Raw genomic sequence first — 22,037 nt, forward strand, 5'->3', positions numbered from 1 at the left:
TGGAGAGCCCCGCTCTCCTGGGCCTGCAACAATGCACATCCTGGGGAGGTGCTAGGACTCCTCCCCAGGATGGGCAGGGGGAAGCTTCAAAGGCATGCCGCATTTGTGAGCTTCTCCAGGCCACTTGCTGCACCCAGCAACTGGCCCCCACTGGTTCTGACCCCCACTCTGGCTGGAAGACGGGCCGGAATCCCCAAGTAAGGACAGGGGATGTGCCAGCCTCTGGCAGCCCCACTCCACAGGCGGGGGAGGCGAGGTGAAACACATCTCCAGGCTCTCGCCATCTTGGAAGATGGGAAGCCCTGCCCAATCAGGACTAGGCTACTGCCCCCCTCACACAGGAGAGTGGCAGGATAGGGGGTGTACCCACCCCAGGGTAGGGACACATTGGTCCCTGCCCTTTACCTATCTGTAATGCCCCTAAATCTAGTATTATGGTGCACCCTGAACCTTCCTTCCTCAGATTCCGAAAAAGCAAAGAAGAACAAGAAGAAGGAAGACCTGCCGTGCAGCGCTAAGAGGAAGACACAAAGTGCTTTGGCCCCAGCCCTACCGGCCTGTCGACCCTCGAACCTGCTCCAGCTAAATCCCGGCACCTCCTGTGGCCAGCAACCTCACAAACCCCGGAGGACCTGGCTACCTTGTGACTCTAAGCATCTGGGACTCCCATGAGCAGCGGCTCTGCTCAAAGCAAGTTTACAACCCCTAGCATCAGCCCGGAACCGTGAACCCTGCACACACTGCACCCGCCAAGCCAGGCCTGTGCCAGAGTGGACAAAGACCCCGAGGACGTCCACCCGGTGACTGTGACCCCAAATCCGGCACCCGAGGACCCACCTCGATGCTCCTGACGCCTGCAGCCTCAGAACCAGGGACCCCCCCCCGCCCCCCCAACCGCGATCAACAGAGGGTAAGATTTCCCGACATCAAAAGGCACCCCTGCACCCGGCGCCCTGCGGCCCCCTGTGCCAGACTTCTGGATACCTACCCATTGAATATGCTACTTACCAGTATGCATCTGTTCTTGGCATGTAGGGCTGCTGACATTCATATCTGTGCATAGATCGCCGCCTAGTGTTGGGTCCGGATGTTTGCACGTTGTTGTCCTGGAAGAGTCTTCGAAGTATCCTGGGATAGGTGACTCCTCCCCTGGACCACAGTGCGCATGGGCATCCTCTCCATCCCCAGATTGTTTTTCGCCATTGTGGCAGTGATGGAGTAGATACAGTAAGTGATGACCATGCTATACAGTAATTCTGAGTGCTACAGCTGCTACAGGCGCCGGGGAGGAGGGAGGGCGATATGAATGTCAGCAGCCCCACATGCCAAGAACAGATGCATACTGGTAAGTAGCATATTCAGTTCGAGGCATGTGGGCTGCTGAATTCATATCTGTGCATAGAATTGAATATGCTACTTACCAGTATGCATCTGTTCTTGGCATGTAGGGCTGCTGACATTCATATCTGTGCATAGATCGCCGCCTAGTGTTGGGTCCGGATGTTTGCACGTTGTTGTCCTGGAAGAGTCTTCGAAGTATCCTTGGATAGGTGACTCCTCCCCTGGACTACAGTGCGCATGGGCATCCTCTCCATCCTCAGATTGTTTTTCGCCATTGTGGCAGTGATGGAGTAGATACAGAAAATGAGGACCATGCTTGCATTAATTCTGAGAGCTGCAGCTGCTACAGGCGCCGGGGAGGAGGGAGGGCGATATGAATGTCAGCAGCCCTACATGCCAAGAACAGATGCATACTGGTAAGTAGCATATTCAGTTCGAGGCATGTGGGCTGCTGAATTCATATCTGTGCATAGAATACATAGCAGTGCCCTCTATTGGCGGCGGCTACCCGTGCCAGCTGCAGCGGTCTGAAAAAGTGTTTTGAGAACAGCCTGTCCTACAGCTGCCTGCTGTTTTGACTGCACATCTACGCAATAGTGTTTTGTAAATGTGTGTGTAGTGGACCATGTGGCTGCTCTGCATATATCATGCAGGGGAATATTTCCTAGAAAAGCCATGGAAGCCCCCAACTTGCGTGTTGAGTGGGCTCGTGGTGGAATAGTTAATGTGCGTTTTGCCTTTTGATAACAGATTTGAATACACTTAACTATCCATCTGGCTATCCCTGCTTTGGAGATGGCGTTACCTTTGTGGTGTGGGGCAAAGGCAACGAACAGTTGTTTTGTCTTCCTGAAGGGTTTAGTCCTGTCGATGTAGTACATGAGGGCCCTCCGTACATCTAGTGTATGTAGTGCCCTTTCTGCAACAGTTTGTGGGTTTTGGAAGAAAACTGGCAGTTCAATAGTCTGATTCATGTGGAACTGCGATATTACTTTGGGCATGAATTTGGGGTTGGTACGTAGTACGACCCTGTTGGCGTGAACCTGTATAAATGGCTCTTGAACGGTTAGTGCCTGGAGTTCACTAACTCTTCTTAGGGAAGTGATCGCTACAAGGAAGGCCACTTTCCAGGTAAGGAATTGAATCTCGCATGAGTGTAGAGGTTCAAAGGGTGGACCCATCAAGCGTGTGAGGACCAAGTTGAGGTTCCACATTGGAGCCGGTGGGTGGCTTGGTGGAATGACTCGTTTGAGTCCTTCCAAGAATGCTTTGATGGCAGGCACTCTGAATAGAGAGGTGCTGCCTGGTTTGCAGATAGGCTGAGATTGCGGTCAAATGGACACGTATAGAGGTGTACGCCAGATTGCATCGATATAGGTGTAAGAGGTAACAGATGATGTTTTGGATGGATGCGTCCAGCGGGTTGATGTCATTATTACCGCAATAAATGACGAACCTTTTCCATTTGGCTGCATAGCAAGCTCTGGTAGTGGGTCTTCTGGCCTCCTTGATGATGTCCATACAGTCAGGTGGCAGGTTGAGATAGCCAAACTCTAGGACTTCAGGAGCCAGATCGCCAGGTTCAGCTGTTGCGGATCTGGGTGCTGAACCTCTCCATGGTTCTGCGTCAAGTGCGCGGGTTTGATCCGCAGCCTTTGATGCGGCACCACGGAAAGTTCGAGGAAGGTGGTGTACCACGGCTGGCGTGCCCACGTGGGAGCAACTAGGACGAGTGTCAGGGAGTGTTGTCGGAGTTTGCGGGCCACTAGCGGTATCAATGGCGCTGGGGGAAAAGCGTACGCAAATTTGCCGGACCAGTTCATCCATATCGCATTGCCCTGCGACTGCGGATGTGGGAACCTGGCGGCGAAGCTTTGGCATTTTGCGTTTTCGCTTGTCGCGAATAGGTCTATCTCTGGATGACCCCACTGCTGGAAGTACGGTTGGAGTACTGATGGGTGTAACTCCCACTCGTGCATCTGGTGGCTGTGTCTGCTGAGCAGATCCGCCATCTGGTTGTCCTTGCCAGGGAGGTGTTCCGCCATGAGGAACATGTTCCTCTGAATGGCCCACTTCCACATGCTCTGAGCCAGATGAGACAACTGTGGAGAGTGTGTTCCTCCCTGTTTCTGTATGTAGTACATTGCGGTCATGTTGTCCGTCCGGATCAACACGACCTTGTTGCATAGATGTACTTTGAATGCCTTCATGGCTAGGAAGATTGCCATCAGTTCCAGAAGGTTGATGTGCAACTTCTTTTGTTGTGTTGTCCATAGTCCCTGCACTGTGTAGTGGAGTACATGAGCTCCCCATCCCTGGAGAGACGCGTCCGCTGTCAGTACTATCTGTGGGACAGGCTCTTGGAATGGTCGGCCCTTGCAAAGGTTTTGTGGGTTCCACCAATGCAGAGAGTTGTATGCCCGACCGCTCACCAACACTAGGTCCTTTAACTGTCCTTGAGCCTGATTCCACTGACGTGCTAGGCACTCCTGAAGTGGGCGCATATGTAATCTCGCGTGCGGGACTATGAAGATGCAGGAGGCCATCATGCCTATCAACTGCATAAACACTCGCGCTGGAAGTGAGTGATTGGGTTGGAACTTGGAGATCAGCAGTTGTATGCTGTTGATCCTCACTAAATTTGGCTGAGCTGTGGCCGCCAGAGTGTCTATAGTCGCACCTAGGTACTGTTGTACGTGTGCGGGCTGGAGATGGGACTTTGGATAATTTAGTGAGAATCCCAGACTGTGAAGAAGGTGAATAGTGCGGGACATGTGGCTTGCACATTGCTGGGCTGACTTCGCTTGAACGAGCCAGTCGTCTAGGTAGGGGTAGACGTGTATATGCTGCCTCCGTAGATGTGCTGCCACTGTAGCTAGGCACTTCGTGAAAACCCTGGGCGCTGTTGTCACGCCGAAGGGAAGGACTTTGAACTGATGGTGCTGCCCCTGAACAGTGAACCGGAGGTATTTTTTGTGCGAGGGGTGGATGGGTATGTGAAAGTACGCATCCTTGAGGTCCAGTGTGGCTAGGAAGTCTCCCTGCTTGAGAAGCGGAAGGACTTGCTGTAGAGTGAGCATGTGAAAGTGCTCTGAAAGAATGTACTGGTTCAGGGGTCTCAGGTCTAATATAGGTCTGAGCGACCCGTCCTTTTTTGGAATTAAGAAGTAGAGGGAGTACACTCCCGTACCCTGCTCGTGGATGGGTACGACCTCTATAGCGCCTTTTAGAAGCATACTTTGCACCTCTTGCTGTAAGAGCGTTAAGTGCTCTGAGGACATAGGACGGCTTCTTGGTGGTATTGTGGGTGGAGTGGAGGTTAACTCCAGACAGTAACCGTATTTTACAATATCTTTGACCCACCTGTCCGTGGTGATGGAGTTCCACGTGGACAGGAACCTTTGTAGCCTTCCCCCGACAGGTGTTATGTGGTCGGGAGGAAGGGAGAGGGCGTCACTGCTTGTTCTTGGGGGAGGACCTGGTGTTGCCGTAGCCACGTCCTCTGCCCTTTGTACTGGAGCCACGATATCCACCTCGGGTGTTTTTATCGTAGGTGGTCTGTGTATTGCCTTTGTTATATGTTTGTTGTGACCCCTGTCCTCTACCTGCTCCCTTGTTTCCGGGGCGACGAAAGGAGCCGCTCCGAAAGGACTGAGTTTGTAGGGCGCCCATGGACTTTGCAGTGTCCGTGTCCTTCTTTATCTTTTCGAGGGTGGTGTCAACCTCTGGCCCGAATAAATAGTCGGGGTTGACGGGCTGGTTCAGTATATTGTTTTGTACCTCAGGCTTGAATCCTGAGATCCGTAGCCAGGCATGTCGTCGCAGCATGACGCTTGTGTTTATGGCTCTGGCAGCCGTGTCTGCAGCATCTAGTGCACATTTGATGGAAGCGTTCGTGAGTAGCTGTCCTTCTCTGATGAGCATTTCTGCGCCTTCTTTGAACTGGTCAGGGAGATGTTGGAATATTTGCTCCAGTGTGTCATAGTGCGCTCTATCATAGCGAGCAAGGAGCGCTTGAGTGTTGGCTATGCGCCATATGTTGGCAGCTTGGGCGGCAACTCTTTTGCCAGAGGTCTCTAACACTTTGGACTCTTTGTCCGGGGGAGGAGCATCACCTGTCGTTTGCGAGTGTGCCCTCTTGCGTGCATTCGCTACGACGATGGAGTCGAGTGGTAATTGGCCTCTGATGTAAGTAGGATCCCCAGGTGCTGATCTCTATTTCTTATCAATCCTGGGGTTTATCACTCGTGCCCTGGTGGGTTCCTTGAAAATGTCCTTAGCTGGTTTGAGGACCCCCTTCAACATTGGCAGAGTTTTCACATGTCTTTCTGAGGATGCAAAGGTGTCCATTAGAAAGTCATCTTCGATGGTATCAGAGTGAAGCTGTACCCCATGGTTATTTGCAGCACGTTCAATAAGAGCGTTGAACGCCGCAGTATCCTCCGTAGGAGATGTTTTTGCCCCATAAAGATGTTGGTCCTGTGCATCGAGAGGTGCACTGGGGTCTGCAGGGTCGCCCCAAGTTTGATCAGGGTCCTGCTGGTCATCAGGGTCTGTGTCTACATGGTAGGGGACTTGGTCATCCATGTAGTCCTCCAATGCGTCCGTGTCGGAGCGTGTGGGGGAGAACCGGTGTGGAGCCTGGTAGGATGAATGGAAGGGTTCATAAAGGAGAGGTTCTGATTCTACAGGCAACTTCCTTTTTAGTGGGATCCTGAAAGGGTCCAGTGGCGGCTCCGAAGTTATCCTTCGGTCGTGGAGAATCATCCTGCCAGTGTCGGCGTCGATGACGCGTGCCGGAGACGTCTCAGCAGGTGTGACCGTAGTCTGGGTGACCCGTGTCCTGAGTTGGAACATTTTTGGGATTGTCGACGGAGGCAAGCCGAAGGTAATGTTGGCCGGCGCCGAAGAGGCTGCTGGAGCTCCGATCGAACCGGAACCCGACGTGTCCTGGAGGACAGCCGTGGTTTTGCTGCCTTGCGTCGCACCAGGTCGTATTTGGGGCGCCTTTGAGGCTTTGGCACCGGCCAGGTTCGTAGAGGCGGCCGTGGATTTTTTCGGCGCCGGCGGTTCTTCGAGTCGAGGTGCAGAGATCACCGTCGAAGTCTTCGATACGTGAGGCTTAGGTGTCGTCGAGGGAGCGACGCGAGACGCAGCAGGCGTTACGGCCCTCGGTGTCGTTGGTGCCGGTAGCCGAGCAGGTTTGTCGGTGCCGATGGCCTTTTTCCGTTTGTCGACTCCAACGTCGCCCGCTTCAAGTTCGGCACCGAAGTCTCTCTTGGTGCGGTCGGTGCCGACGCGTTGCGCTGGCGTCGAAGGCGTGGAAGGCCTCGATCCGACCAGCGCCACTTTCAGTTTCGGTTTCGGTGGAACCGGAGCAGGTTTCGGTTTTGCGGTAGGGAAACCAGCTTGTTTATGCAATAATGGCTGCCGCTGAACGTCCGAGGCCGGGCCCGGGGGCGGGGCCGAAGAACTGCGGGATGGGTCTCGGGTAAGGCCCGAAGGCGATCCCTCGACCGGAGCCATAGGCTGTGGCACTGGTGTTTCTTCGGTTTGAACAGGTAGGCCTTGTTCGTCATTGGAGCTACTCTCTTCGGCCCCTAAGGCCTCCTCGTCGTCTCCTACCTCGGTGTCGTCTTCACCTCTGTGGAAGAGTGACTAGTCTACCTCGTCCGATCCGGTGTCGCGCTCGGAAACGGGACTGGAGGGCAAGACTTCTAATTCCTCGACTTCTTCGGCCTCGTTGAAGATGTCTGCTGGGGCCGGTGCCGCGTGCTGCGCCTCGAGTCTCGCCGCTCGTCGATTCCGTAGAGTCTTCTTCGAACGGAACCGGGCACAGGCCATGCATGTCGATTCGTCGTGGTCCGGCGAAAGGCATTTGTTGCACACCGGATGGACGTCGATGTGTGGGTACTTCGAATTGCATACCGGACACCTTTTGAATGGCGTCCTCGATTCCATCGTCGAAGTAGTCGATGGACAGGTAAATGCGAAAAAAGTCGGTGCTGAAAGTTAGTAAACTAACAGAATTGTATCGAAACCCGATCGATAAACAGTACCGACGCAAACTAAAGGCCTTTTGGCCTCGACAAAATATTTTCCTAACTTGAGTTAAGATAGCACATCCGAACCCAATGGCGGAAAAAAACAATCTGAGGATGGAGAGGATGCCCATGCGCACTGTAGTCCAGGGGAGGAGTCACCTATCCAAGGATACTTCGAAGACTCTTCCAGGACAACAACGTGCAAACATCCGGACCCAACACTAGGCGGCGATCTATGCACAGATATGAATTCAGCAGCCCACATGCCTCGAACACATAGCAGTACCTCCTATTAGCGGCGGCTACCAGTGCCAGCTGCAGCAGTCTGAAAAATAGTTTTGAGAACAGCCTGTCCTACAGCTGCCTGCTGTTTTGAGTGTACATCTACACAGTAGTGTTTGGTAAATGTATGTACAGTGGACCATGTGGCTGCTCTACATATTTCCTGTAAAGGAATGTTTCCCAGGAAAGCCATGGACGCCCCTAACTTTCGTGTTGAGTGGGCTCGTGGGGGAATCGTTAATTTGCGTTTAGCTTTTTGATAGCAAATTTGAATACATTTAACGATCCATCTGGCTATACCTGCTTTGGAAATGGCTTTGCCCTTGTGTTGTGGAGAAAAGGCAACGAAAAGTTGTTTTGTCTTACTAAAGTCCTTAGTTCTGTCTATATAGTACACGAGGGCCCTCTTTACATCTAGTGTATGGAGCATTCTCTCAGCGACATTTTGTGGATTTTGAAAGAAAACAGGCAGTTCAATAGTTTGATTCATGTGGAACTGCGATATTACTTTAGGCATGAATTTGGGGTTGGTACGTAGTACGACCCTGTTTGCGTGAACCTGTATGAATGGCTCTTGAATGGTCAGTGCCTGGAGTTCACTAACTCTTCTTAACGAAGTGATTGCAACTAGGAAAGCTATTTTCCAGGTGAGGAATTGAATCTCACATGAGTGGAGAGGTTCGAAGGGTGGACCCATCAGTCTGGTGAGGACCAAGTTGAGGTTCCACACCGGTGCTGGTGGGTGTCTTGGGGGAATTACTCGTTTAAGTCCCTCCAAGAAGGCTTTGATGGCAGGCACTCTGAATAAAGAGAGGTGCTGCCTGTTTTGGAGATAGGCTGCTATTGCGGTTAAATGGATACGTATTGAGGTGTATGCCAGATTGCATCGGTATAGGTGTAGGAGGTAACAGATTATGTTTTGAATGGATGCGTCTAGCGGGTTAATGTCATTGTTGTTGCAGTAAATGACAAACCTCTTCCATTTAGCCGCATAGCAAGCTCTGGTAGTGGGTCTCCTGGCCTCCTTGATGATCTCCATACAGTCAGGTGGCAGGTTTAGGTAGCCAAACTCTAAGACTTCAGGAGCCAGATTGCCAGGTTCAGCTGTTGCGGATCTGGGTGCTGAATTTCGCCATGGTTCTGCGTTAAAAGTGCGGGTTTGATCCGCAGCCTTTGATGCGGCACCACGGAAAGTTCTAGAAAGGTGGTGTACCATGGTTGGCGCGCCCATGTGGGAGCAACTAGGATGAGTGTCAGTGAGTGCTGTCGCAGTTTGCGTGCCACCAGCGGTATTAATGGCGCTGGGGGAAAAGCGTATGCAAATCTGCCGGACCAGTTCATCCATATCGCATTGCCCTGTGACTGTGGATGTGGGAACCTGGCGGCAAAGCTTCGGCATTTTGCGTTTTCGTTTGTGGCAAATAGGTCTATCTCTGGATGACCCCACTGTTGGAAGTACGGTTGGAGAACTGACGGATGTAGCTCCCACTCGTGCATCTGGTGGCTGTGTCTGCTGAGCAGATCCGCAATCTGGTTGTCCTTGCCGGGGAGGTGTTCCGCCATGAGGAATATGTTCCTCTGAATGGCCCACTTCCACATGCTCGGAGCCAGATGAGACAACTGTGGAGAGTGTGTTCCTCCCTGCTTCTGTATGTAGTACATGGCAGTCATGTTGTCCGTCCGGATCAACACGACTTTGTTGCACAAGTGTACTTTGAATGCCTTCATGGCTAGGAAGATTGCCATCAGTTCCAGAACGTTGATGTGCATCTTCTTCTGTTGCGTTGTCCATAGTCCCTGCACTGTGTAAGTGAGTACATGAGCTCCCCAACCCTGGAGAGAGGCGTCCACCGTCAGTATTATTTGTGGAACAGGCTATTGGAACGGTTGGCCCTTGCAAAGGTTTTGTGGATTCCACCAATGCAGAGAGTTGTATGCCCGACCGCTCACCAACACTAGGTCTTTTAATTGCCCGTGAGCCTGATTCCATTGACGTGCCAAGCACTCCTGAAGCGGGCGCATATGTAGTCTCGCGTGCGGGACTATGAAAATGCAGGAGGCCATCATGCCTATCAACTGCATGAACACTCGCGCAGGAAGGGAGTGTTGAGGTTTGAACTTTGAGATCAGCAGTTGCATGCTGTTGATCCTCACTAAATTTGGCTGAGCTGTGGCTGCCAGTGTTTATGGTCGCGCCCAGGTACTGTCGTACGTGTGCGGGTTGGAGATGTGATTTTGGGTAATTTAGTGAGAATCCCAGACTGTGAAGAAGGTGAATGGTGAGGGACATGTGGCTGGCACATTGCTGGGCTGACTTTGCCTGAACAAGCCAGTCGTCCAGGTAAGGGTAGACGTGAATGTGTTGTCTCCGTAGATGTGCAGCCACCGTAGCTAGGCACTTGGTGAAAACCCTGGGTGCTGTTGTCATTCCGAAGGGGAGAACTTTGAATTGATAGTGCTGTTCCTGAATAGTGAACCTGAGATATTTCCTGTGTGATGGGTGTATGGGTATGTGGAAATACGCATCTTTGAGGTCTAGTGTGGCTAGGAAGTCTCCCTGACTGAGCAGCGGGAGGACCTGCTGTAGGGTGAGCATATGGAAATGCTCTGAGAGAATGTAGTGGTTGAGGGGTCTCAGGTCTAGTATAGGTCTGAATGACCCGTCCTTTTTTGGGATTAAGAAGTACAGAGAGTACACCCCTGTCCCCTGCTGGTTGACGGGCACGACCTCTATTGCACCTTTTTGCATCATACTTAGCACTTCCTGCTGCAATAATGCTAAGTGCTCTACGGACATAGGACGGTGCTTTGGCGGTATGTTGGGTGGAGTGGAGGTTAATTCGAGACAGTAACCGTGCTGGATAATGTCCCTGACCCACCTGTCTGTGGTGATGGTTTTCCACGTGGACAGGAACCGCTGGAGTCTCCCCCCGACAGGTGTTATGTGGTCGGGGGGAAGGGAGAGGGCGTCACTTTGTTTTTGGGGGAGGACCTGGTGTTGCCGTAACCACGTCCTCTGCCCTTGGTGCTGGAGCCACGATATCCACCTCTGTTGGTTTTATCGTAGGTACTCTGTGTGCCCCCTTAAGTGTATTGCTGCTGTGACCCCTGGCCTCTAGCTGCTCCTCTATTCCCGGGGCGACGAAAGGAGCCACTACGAAATTGCTGCGTCTGCAGAGCCCCCATTGATTTTGCAGTGTCAGTGTCTTTTTTAATTTTCTCGAGGGTAGTGTCAACTTCAGGGCCGAATAAGTAGTCTGGGTTGACTGGCTGATTTAGGATGTTGCTTTGAATCTCCGGCTTGAATCCTGAGATTCTCAACCATGCGTGTCGTCTTAACATGACGCTGGTGTTGATTGCCCTTGCTGCTGTGTCGGCAGCATCCAGGGCGCACTTGATGGATGCATTGGTAAGGAGTTGTCCCTCTCTGATGAGGAGCTCCACTGCCTCTTTGTATTCATCTGGCAAATGCTGGAGTAGTGATTCTAGCGTGTCGTAGTGTGAACGATCATAACAGGCCAGGAGTGCCTGTGTGTTGGCAATGCGCCAGATGTTTGCTGCTTGCGCTGCAATTCTTTTGCCAGATGTCTCCAGCACTTTGGACTCCTTGTCTGGGGGAGGAGCATCACCTGTTGTCTGCGAATGGGCTCGTTTGCGAGCGTTAGCAACTACCATGGAGTCCAGAGGTAACTGACCTCTAATTTACATAGGGTCTCCGGGTGCAGGCTTGTATTTTTTTTCAATCCTGGGGTTTAGCACCCGTGCCCTGGTTGTTTCCTTGAAAATGTCCTTTGCAGGTTTGAGAACTCCTTTTAACATGGGCAGAGTTTTGACAGTTCTTTCGGAAGAGGTGAAAGTGTCCACTAAGAAGTCTTCTTCAACAGTGTCAGAATGGAGTTCTACTCCATGATTGGCGGCAGCCCGTTCTATGAGACAATTGAAGGCAGCAGTGTCCTCTGTGGGAGATGTCTTGGTGCTGTAAAGCTGCATGTCCTGGGTATCTGGCGCGGTACCCTGGTCTGTAGGGTCATCCCATGCCTGATCTGGGTCCTGCAGATGCTCATCAGGATCGACATCCCCAGGGTAGGTGGTATCATCTCCCATGTAGTCCTCTACTGCGTCCGTCTCTGAAGGCGTAGGAGAAAAGGACTGGGGATCCTGATAGGTTTGTAAGCGTTCATAAAGAACTGGTTCCGACCCCGCTGGCAATTTGTGCTTGAGAGGTATTCTGTAGGAGTCCAATCCCCTCTCTGGCGTGATCTTCCGCTTGTGGAGCATCAGTTTACCAGTGTCGGCATCGATGAATTGTGGCTGTGAAGGCTCAGAATCTGTGTGTCCAGTAGACGGGGACTGTGTCTGATGGACACGTGTTCGGATCTCTAACATCTTCGGCGCCGTGGACGGGTGGTATGTGTGTCATCATCATCCTCACCGTGTGGATTTTTGTTCCCATCCCCATTATCATTATCATCATGTGGTGGTGAAGGTGAAGATGTGGGTTGTGGGGGAATGTACTGGAGAAATTGGTACATTGGGATCAACAGGAGGAGGAGAGTGTGGGGGACGTGAATCAGGTGGAGAGTTATTAGTGCCTATTTCTCTTTTTTTCCGAGGAACTGGAGAATCTTGTAAATGGTCCAGTTTCCATTTTGGTGTGGAAGTAATATGACCAGTGTTTGGGTCAATATGTATAGTCTTTTGATCCGAAAGATCTGGTACCGAAAGGTGTATTGATCCAGTGTCCTTTTTTGGAGTGGAAGATTTATGTTCAGGATGTTCCTTTGCCTTATGAGGGGCTTTTGACTCTTTAGGCTTAGGTGTCGAAGTCTTCGGCTCCGAGGCCTTTTTCAGCTCTAAAGACTTCGGTTTAGATTGTTTCGGCTCCAAAGGCTTGTCTTTCGGCTGTTTGGGCGCCAAAGGTTTCAGCGCCGAAGGTGTTTTCGATGCAAGTGGTGAAGGATGTTGCACATTTATGGATTTGGGCTTCAGTGCCAGAGGTCTTTTTCAGTACCAGAGTGGGGTCGGCACAAGCCTGAAGGCTTGTCTTTTGGTTTCATAGCCGGGCCGGAGAGTATGAAATTTTTGGCCAGTGTGGACCTGGGCCAGAGGGTGAAGGTGTTACAGGAGCCACCTATGTGGGAGTGGGCAGGACAGGGGTCTCGGTACTCACGGACCGCTGAGCGGGAGTGGCTGCGTAGTCTACGGAGTCATCGGCCTCAGAGACTGAGATCTGTTCTTCCTCGGATCATTGTTGTGGAAGGGTATCGGGACCTGGTTCGGAGATGTCCAGAATCGAACTGCTTCCACAGGACATTTTGTGGCGTCCAGCCACACGAACATGGATGGTTTTCTTGGACCTGAAAGATGAACAGGCATCACAGTTGTTTTCTTTGTGCTCCAGAGAGAGGCAGAGATTACACACCTAGTGTAGGTCCGAGAGTGGGAACTTAGCACGACACTGGGGACATTTCTTGAAGGGAGTCCATTCCATCGACTTCCGACGTGGTCGGCGCGGGTAGGCCCAGCGGCCTGCGTCGAAGTCTAGGTTGAGTAGCTTCATTGTAGGAGAATGCACGTCGAAAGGGAAACGCGATCGAGACAATACAGTCGAGCGGTGGGTGACTGCACGTCGAAAGGGGTTTCGATAACTACACCGACCCGGAGCGCAGCAAGTCACATCCGAACCAGATGGCGGAAAAAAACAATCTGAAGATCGAGTCGATGCCCATCCGCACTATCACCATAAGGAGGAGTCACCAATCTTGTGACTACAAAGACGTCTTCGAACAAAAACAAAGTGCAAACATCTGACACCAACACCAGATGGCGATCTATAATAAAGTATACAATCTACAGCTCATATGCCTCGAACATAATGATACAGTTTAGGAAAGAAAACAGGCCCTGTTTACCTGATTGGCAGGGACCCAGTGCACACTCCGTCAAAGTGCATCAGAAATCTGGCAATAAGTGGAGAGGGTTACTGTAACAGAAAACCCACTTTCCTACAAGTTGCAACATTTAAGCACAACATCAGATAGCAGGGGTATGCGGAGTATGCATATCTACAGCTACTCATGCTACAAACAAAATATTTACAAGTGACAAAGGCAGAACCAGGTGCACATGGGTCTACTCTGAGGGAAGACAAAATAAGGAACTCACTGCAATTAAGAGCAGTGCCCTCTTGGAAAGCAGGATCAGCCTGGAGCCTAAAAAGTACATTATTTTCCTCTCTGCATAAAATTAAATTCCTAACTCTACAGTGTGCACAATGTGTACATAAGTGACAACTGGCACCCATGAGAGTCCAGCAGCTGGCATAGCAGGGGGTGGTGCAAACCAGCATAGAATAGCACTGTGAGGGGTAGGATGAAGTGCTGTCTTACCGCTCTTTCAAAGAAAGCTTGGCTTGGTCATTGAGGTCAATCTCTGGGCTGTCGTAGGTTAGGCCGTTCTCCTTCATTTCTTCACCCAGCTGCTCATATCGCCCACTATCAAGAGCTTCCCTCCATGCTGGTCTGTCAAATACCTGTCAAAAAAACAGCCACTGAATATTATGCCACAAGGCAGATGAAGATCCAGTCCTCACCACAGGTAAAAATATCAACCAATAAATGGGTTCAGCCTCTTGCCAGACAGTATATAATACTAGCCAATAAAAGCTTCAAAAACAACGTCCTCCTAAATCACGGGAAAAGAATCCCAGCCACCATAATGTTCCAGTAATGCCTCACAGAAAGGAAGAACCCAAGCCTGTGAGAAATGACCAGTCCAACCTCCCCAAAGCAAAATGTTCTGTACCTTCTACACAAGCCTTACACACAACACATCTAATCAGGCCACTTCTCAAGCTAGTGGGTGTTTACAATTACTGTGAAATTAAGGTAAAAAGTGGAAAATTAACAGTATCTCGATGACTGAAAGTTTATGGCAAAGAATTTGCCGCACATGCTTGCAATAAGATCAGCCGGAAGTAAGAGGTCAGGGCTCACGAAGATGCTACATGACATATGTTTGAACTAGGAAATGAAATTGTTTACACAACATATTTTTTACAAATCTATCAGGTCTCCCTTCCATTATCTAATTACCAAAATAGGTCTACAATGAATCCATCTACAGCATTCCTCTGGGCGGCCGATTGCTAAATGCTCAAACGTTACAGTAACTGTAAACCTCAAACAGGACTATAAGACACTTGCCACTACTCCCGATCCTGGTTCTAGGTCTGTGAGAAACTGTCCAGAGCTCTGCTAACTAAGCTTTACCAGGAGTGGAAGTATGGATATCCAGACTTCAGTGTTTAGCCTGGTCCAGACCTCCACTGACAGCACAGATAAAGCGGATATTGCTGGAAACATGACTTTTGCACGTGGCATTTTCCGCTCATTACCTTCAGCGTTCCTAATGTGCCCTGGTAAATCCTGTCTTCGATATCCAGTAGCAGATCCCGCAATCTCAGCTCCATGTGTTTTTCAGCTGGGAGGCGAGCAATATCCAGCCCTCGTCCTCGTGAGGGTGGTTTAGTCTCCATCACTGGCTTATCTGGAATTTAACAATAAGAAAGATCACTAATGAAGTCCACTAACTACAAAAATACCAGAAAGTCCATTAACAACCTCACAAGTCAGCAGGACTTGTGGAGAAGCTAAAAGAAATCTGCCGCACAAACGTCAGACTCCGCTCCAACTCCTTCCATTCACTTGTAAGAGCACCAGGGTATGAATGAAAAACTATATGTAATTAGTAATCCCGATTCCTGTTCTGCAGTAGAGTCCCTCTCTGTAGGAAGCTGCCTCTGTATATACTATACCAAAGTGAGGTATAGATTGCACAAAGTCCAGTAGAACCCCAGAGGTAGGCAGAGGTAAAGTTAGATAGCACCTCACTCTCTTTGTGGTAGTGGGGTCGAGCAGTAAAGCAGTATCAGAGGACAGTGTTAAGCATTTGCTGTACACAGTCAGCAAATGAATTGTTTTTGTATAAACAATATTCTTTTAGTTATTTTATTTTCCTAGAACCAAGCAATCCTGGCACAGGTAAGCAAATACTTTACAGTAGTAATAGTTTGTGAACAGTTTGAAATGTAATTCTGTATGCACTTTGTTTTGACTTACAGGATGGTTGCAGAAAAATGCAATACTTTGTTACAGTACACAGACTTGAATGGGCTTTTCAGTAAAATTACAGGTAAGTTACTTATGAGATTACTTTTCTTACACAGAGTAGTACCCCTGGATACTACTGTGGGACATTTCCTGAAAACAGGTAAGTAAAATCGTTTTTGTTAGTTACTGCAATTTTAAAGAATTTCTTTAGGTTTTCAAACACCACACTTAATAACTTTTCCAAGAAAAACAGTCAATGTTATCCTATTGAGGAAAATAGTGTTATTGGTTTAAGGTAGGTATTTTGTAGTGGGAGTGGAGGCTCTGGGGTTAGACTCAGGGGTCCCCCAGGATCAAGGATGCACTCTAGTTACACCCTCAGTGGCAATAGGGCGGCCGGGTGCAGAGTGCTGAGACCCAATGTTATCCACTGGGGATAGGGGGCCTCCAGTTGGGGCTGCTGAGAAGCAGGCCACAAGATTGTGGGAGACAAGCTCCTGGTGTTAGGCTCAGCGCAAAAGGGGATCCTCTTTAGCACCACTCGGCACCCGCCGTCCACGGCTCAAGCTCGAGCGGGCAAACACAACGAGGAGGTCACCCGGCAATCCTAACCAGAGATCTGGCGACCCCTGACCTGCCTCAAGCAGACGCCTGCAGCCTAAATCTGAAAGGTCCCCCCAACCGCGACCAGGAGCTGGTAATAAGATCCGACCCTAAAAGGCACCCCTGCACCCAACGCACCACAGCTCTGGGTGGCCCAACCGACGATGCCTAACCAACCACCCCCATGATCCCAATGCAAGAAACTGGCTCTATATATCTACTGCACCAAAGTGAGGTACGGTGTGTATAGAGTCCATGTGTCTCCAGAGGTTTGGCAGAGGTTAAAGTTAGATAGAACCTTACTCTCTCAAGTGGTAGCTTGGTCGAGCAGTAAGGCAGTATCAGAGGACAGTGTTAAGCTTTTGATGTACACAGTCAGCAAATGAATTAACACACTCAAGAACTGAACTCTAGGCCAATTGTTTTGTATAAAAAATACTGTTTTATTTCTAGAAACAAGCAAGCCTGGCACAGGTAAGCATGTAAATACTTACGATTTTTAAAGAATATTACTGTATTTCAAAAGTTGACACAAACTTTTTCACATAGAATCACCAATGTTATCCTATGGGAGGAAATTCACTTTGCAGGTAAGTTACTTTAACGTTACTTTTCTTACTCAGTGCTGGATACCTAGATTCAGCACTGGGACACTTTGTGAAAACAGTTGTGAAAATTCGTTCTGGTTAATCGGGTGATTTTTAAGGAATATTCTCAGTTTTCAAAAGTTGATACTGAGAAATATTTTGGGAGAGAAAGTGTCAATGTTACCCTATGAGGAAAGGAAAATGCTACTTACCAGGATGCATCTGTTCTTGGCATGTAGAGCTGCAGATCCACACACTATGCATAGATCACCATCTGGTGTTGGGCCCGGACGTTTGCACTTGTTTTTGTATTGGAAAAGTCTTTGGAAGTCACAAGATAGGTGACTCCTCCTTTGGACCACAGTGCGCATGGGCATCGGCACCATCATCAGATTGTTTATTCGCCAGCAGGGAAATGGAGTTTTGTGAGAAACAGAAAAGATGCCCATGTATGCTGTATCTAAATAGGATAATACTGGAACAGATAAAGGGTGGGCGTGTGTGGATCTGCAGCTCTACATGCCAAGAACAGATGCATACTGGTAAGTAGCATATTCCGTTCGAGGCATATGAGCTGCAGATCACACACTAAGGATAGACTATATAGCAGTACCCCTCGTTAGCGGCGACAACCAGTATCTGTTGCAGTAGTTTGAAAAAGTGTTTTGAGTACAGCCTGGCCCACACTAGCTTGTTGTTTTGTTTGCACATCTACACAATAGTGCTTTGTGAATGTGTGCGGTGTAGACCATGTCGCGGCTTTGCAGATGTCATCTAAGGGAATGTTCCCTAAAAATGCCATTGAAGCCCCTACCTTTCGGGTAGAGTGGGCCTTAGGAGGAATATAGTGTACATTTTGCTTTCTCATAGCAAATCTGTATGCATTTGACAATCCACCTTGCAATTCCGGATTCTGATACGGGCTTGCCTTTATGTGGTGGTGAGAAGGACACAAAAAGTTTTGTCTTGCGACAAGCTTTTGTTCTTTCAATGTAATAAAGGAGTGCTCTTTATACATCTAGAGTATGAAGAGCTCTTTCTGCGACGGTTCGTGGCTGCGAGAAGAATCCTGGCAACTCCACAGACTGTTTGAGGTGAAAGGGAGAAATGACCTTAGGGAGGAATTTGGGATTGGTTCTGAGAACCACTTTGTGATGAAGTTGTAAAAATGGTTCTTGAATAGTGAGTGCTTGTAGCTCACTGACTCTTCCAAGGGAAGTAATGGCCACCAGGAAAATGACTTTCCATGTTAGAAATTGTAACTCGCATTTGTGCAAAGGTTCGAATGGAGGGCCCATTAGTCTCGGGAGAACAATGTTTAAATTCCACACAGGTGAGGGTGGTACGCTAGGGGGAATTATTCTTTTGAGGCCTTCCATAAATGCTTTGATGGCAGGTACCCTGAATAGCGACAAGTGTTGCCTATTGTGTAAGTAGGCTGCTATGGCAGCGAGGTGTAACCTAATAGATGTGTATGTGAGATTACACCTTTGGAGATGTAGTAGATAACCTATGATGTGTTGTTGTGACAATATATCACAAATCTTTTCCAGTTGGCTGCACAGCAGGCTCTAGTGGTGGGGCGTCTAGCTTCTCTGATAACATTCATACAGTCAGGGGGAAGGTTAAGGTAACCAAACTCTAAGACCTCAGGAGCCAGATTGCTGTGTTGGGTCCGAGTGTCTGATCTCTCCACGGTTCTGGGTTTAGAGGTGTAGTTTTTGGAGCGGGACTACAGATAGTTCCAGCAATGTGGTGTAACACGGCTGTCTGGCCCATGTTGGAGCAACTAGAATGAGAGTCAGTGAGTGTTGCTGCAGTTTGCGCACCACCAGTGGAATGAGTGGGAGAGGCGGAAAAGCGTACGCAAATCTGCCTGACCAGTTCATCCATATCGCATTGCCTTTGGACAATGGGTGTGGATATCTGGCGGCGAAGCTTGGGCATTTAGTGTTTTCGTGTGTGGTGAAGAGATCTCTCTCTGGTTGCCCCCACATGTGGAACAAGCATTGGCAAAGCCAATAGGTCTCGCTTTGGGACCTTAGAAGTATTTAGTTATGCAGCACAATATCCTTGGTGCAACAACAAACTGTTGCATGGCTAAACACTTAGAAGGTGAGACCTATTGGCTATGCCAATGCTTGTTGGTACTTGTTATGATCACAGTCCACTTAGCTGGTCACTACACTGGGTAATCCATTCTGAGATCATTTGTTTAGTTGTATGGTCCTGGCCCAACTTAGGTTAAAAGGAGAAGTGGAGGAGAGGTTTGCTGGGAGGACCTTGTTAATATCAGCCCAAATCTGTTTGTCATTGTGATATATCAAGAGTGGCCGTGGTTTGCTACTAGTCCGGATCTGCAGTGTTGGACTACATTGGAGTCCTCCACTGGCAGTGGTGTGTAAATCTCTTCTTTTATTCTGTCTGTTCAGTTGGCGATGGGTGGCTCCTGGCTGTAGACTAGTACATCAGTATTGCAGTGAAATGATCATTATTTGACTCTTGCCTGGAAAATCATCTTTTTATATCATGTCTGGAAATACTAACCCTTGCTCAAAACAGAAAGAGCAGCAATGAAAGATAATACGAAGTCTGAAAAACATAAAGAAACATGCGAATTTGACTCAATGCAGACATATGAGGAGATGGGGCATTGTTTACGAATTATCCATGAAACTTGTTTTTACATTCATGGTGCAGCTGCAAAACTCGCTAAAACTCACATTCATCTCAAATGGGAGGGCGCGAGACAGAATGCAGGTGTGAGGGGGTAGCTTTGGAAAACACTGAAAGAGCAGCAGTTGAAGCAAAAGTAATCTTTGAATTATTTTAGACAAAGTGTCCCGCAACAAGAGGAAAGTATCCCAGGAAAAAAACCACGCAAGGAACCCGTAATCCTCTCCATCAAGGAGCAATTTGCGCAGTCAGAGTACGCAAAAGTAACATCTTTCTATTAAATAACAGGGTTCGCGCTGCAGGAGCTAAAATTGGGAGAGGCGTTTTAATTAAAAACTCATAAAAATCGCGGGCATCCGCTACGAGCCAGCCGCCATTTCGGCGATGAGCCGATCTCGTGCCTCCAGATAATGGATTGGCCCGTTAATATTGGCATAAATAGCCTCGGTGGCGATTTTTATAGCAGGATCACAGGTCTGGCTTACTTTATAGACTAAAATTGGCAGATGCCTCTTAGAGGCAATAGGTTTAGCTGTAGAAGGGGAGACGCAAGTTAAACACAGAAAACAAGGCTCGAGTGTGCCAATAAAAAGGATCACAAATCAGGGCTGCTGATGTCACAACCCCTGGGGTCAAAGGTCAGGGAAAGGAATAAATGGCTCTGAAAGGTACAGCCTGTCTGGTGCACTGAGCTGTTGTTGACGCACAGGCTCTTGGGTTATGAGTGAATGGGCGAGACTATGGCGCCCAGAGTGCCTCATTAGCAGCGAGGGCCGGGCCCAGGAGAAGTGTTTGATGAGGCATGCGCGTCCCACTGTGCCACACTGATGTAAATTTAATAATTACTATGATCTAATGGCCGTCCCTGAGCCTGAATGGAGCCCCTCTTCATTCAGTAGTGTAGTCAGTGGGGTGCCTCTCCGAGCTGGAGCCTACCAGGCTGGAGGCAGGTCAGTGGCCGCCATTTTGCATTCCACATGAATAGAGAGCATTTGAGAGCCGATTGAGGTCCCAGGCTTTCACGTGGTGAGTGGCAAATTGTAGGTCACCCTCGATTGGCACTGCCCGGGCTGCAGGAGGTGAGACAGATGCAAAACCTGTTGGCGATGCGAGGGGAGACTTTAAAGCCACCTCACGTTAATTAGCTTGCCCCGAACAGAAACGTGCCAGGTCGTTTTCCTTCAGAAAAAACTGCTTGGAAACGGATATGAAAATAAACGCTATGGCTGATAAAAGCATACAACCTGTACCATGTGTGTCTGGGTTTTCAATGTGCTGTTTATTTTACGTAATAACGCGTACAAAGGGGGTATTTATTTTTGTTGCATTTGGGTATTAAAAAGTTAAAAACATGCGTTTTCATTGCAAGGTATAGCTGAACCGGGGCCTGGTCAGTTTAAACCTGGAGAGCTATCCAGGTTTGTGCAACTGTACATAAGGTCGCATGCAGCGACTCGGGTACGATTTTAGAACAGTTGTCTGGTTTGTCAACAACATTTATACAATTAGGCGGTATTGCTTCAAAGTTGTTTCAGGATGATGAGTATGCACGCATTTTTAGGAGGTTAGGTAACTTCAGAAAAAGGTGTGCAAATGGAATGATGTGTTCTCTAAATGTCTTGGTTTCTTATTTTGTAACCATTACCCAGATCTCCTGTCAACGAGACCTGTTCTAACAAGCATTTGCCGCACGTGCGCCTCACGCTCAGTATAGGGGAGGGGCTGAGAATAGCAAAGCGGCCGCGAAAGTGAAAGCGATCAAGCGTGGCGAGTGATGCGCTTAATCAGCATGACGAGGAAAGCCATATGGCGCCTCTGCTCGTAAGCGCGCGCCCACGCACATTCACTCAAGCTGTAGGCCGGCCATTGTAGCATTTTTTGAAGCCCTTAACTAAAAGTCTTGCCAGACCAGCGCATGTGCTGGGTCAGGCGAGACCTAAAAATGGTTGAAGAACTTGCGGATGAAGTTCACACTCGTGAATCTGTTGCGTCTGACGACTTGACAGATCTGCTATGCTGTTCTGGACTCCGGGAAGGTGTTGGGCTAGGAGAAAAATTTTCTTGGGAATAGCCCATCTCCATATGCTTTGTGCTAGTTGAGAGAGCTGTAGGGACCTTGTTTCTGTATGTAGTACATTGCTGTCATGTTGTCGGTATGGACTAGGACAGCTTTGCCTGATAATTGTTTCTGGAATGACTAACGCCAGAAATATGGCTAGTAACTCCAGGTGTTTGATGTGGAGTAGCTTTTGTTGAGGCGTACACCTGCCCTGCATGGTGTGATTTAATAGATGAGCTCCCCAGTCGAAGCGCGATGCGTCCGCTGTTAGCACAATCTGTGGAACCGGCTTGATGAATGGTCACCCCTTGGAAAGGTCGTGTGTGTTCCACCA

At 49.2% G+C, this 22,037-nt stretch overlaps 1 protein-coding gene across 1 annotated transcript in view; it reads right to left on the minus strand.

Annotated features, from left to right (window-relative positions):
- The window catches only part of BAZ1A (bromodomain adjacent to zinc finger domain 1A), a 758,495-nt gene that overhangs the window by 124,622 nt on the left and 611,836 nt on the right, over positions 1 to 22,037 (minus strand). The window contains exons 18-19 of the mRNA XM_085627428.1: positions 15,064 to 15,215; positions 14,057 to 14,199 (exon numbers count right to left, since the gene is read on the minus strand). Coding sequence (XP_085483554.1) covers positions 14,057 to 14,199; positions 15,064 to 15,215 — 295 coding nt within the window. The remainder of the gene's footprint in view (positions 1 to 14,056; positions 14,200 to 15,063; positions 15,216 to 22,037) is intronic.

The sequence above is a fragment of the Triturus cristatus genome, chromosome 9, assembly GCF_964204655.1.
Source record: "Triturus cristatus chromosome 9, aTriCri1.1, whole genome shotgun sequence".
Lineage (NCBI taxonomy): Eukaryota > Metazoa > Chordata > Amphibia > Caudata > Salamandridae > Triturus > Triturus cristatus.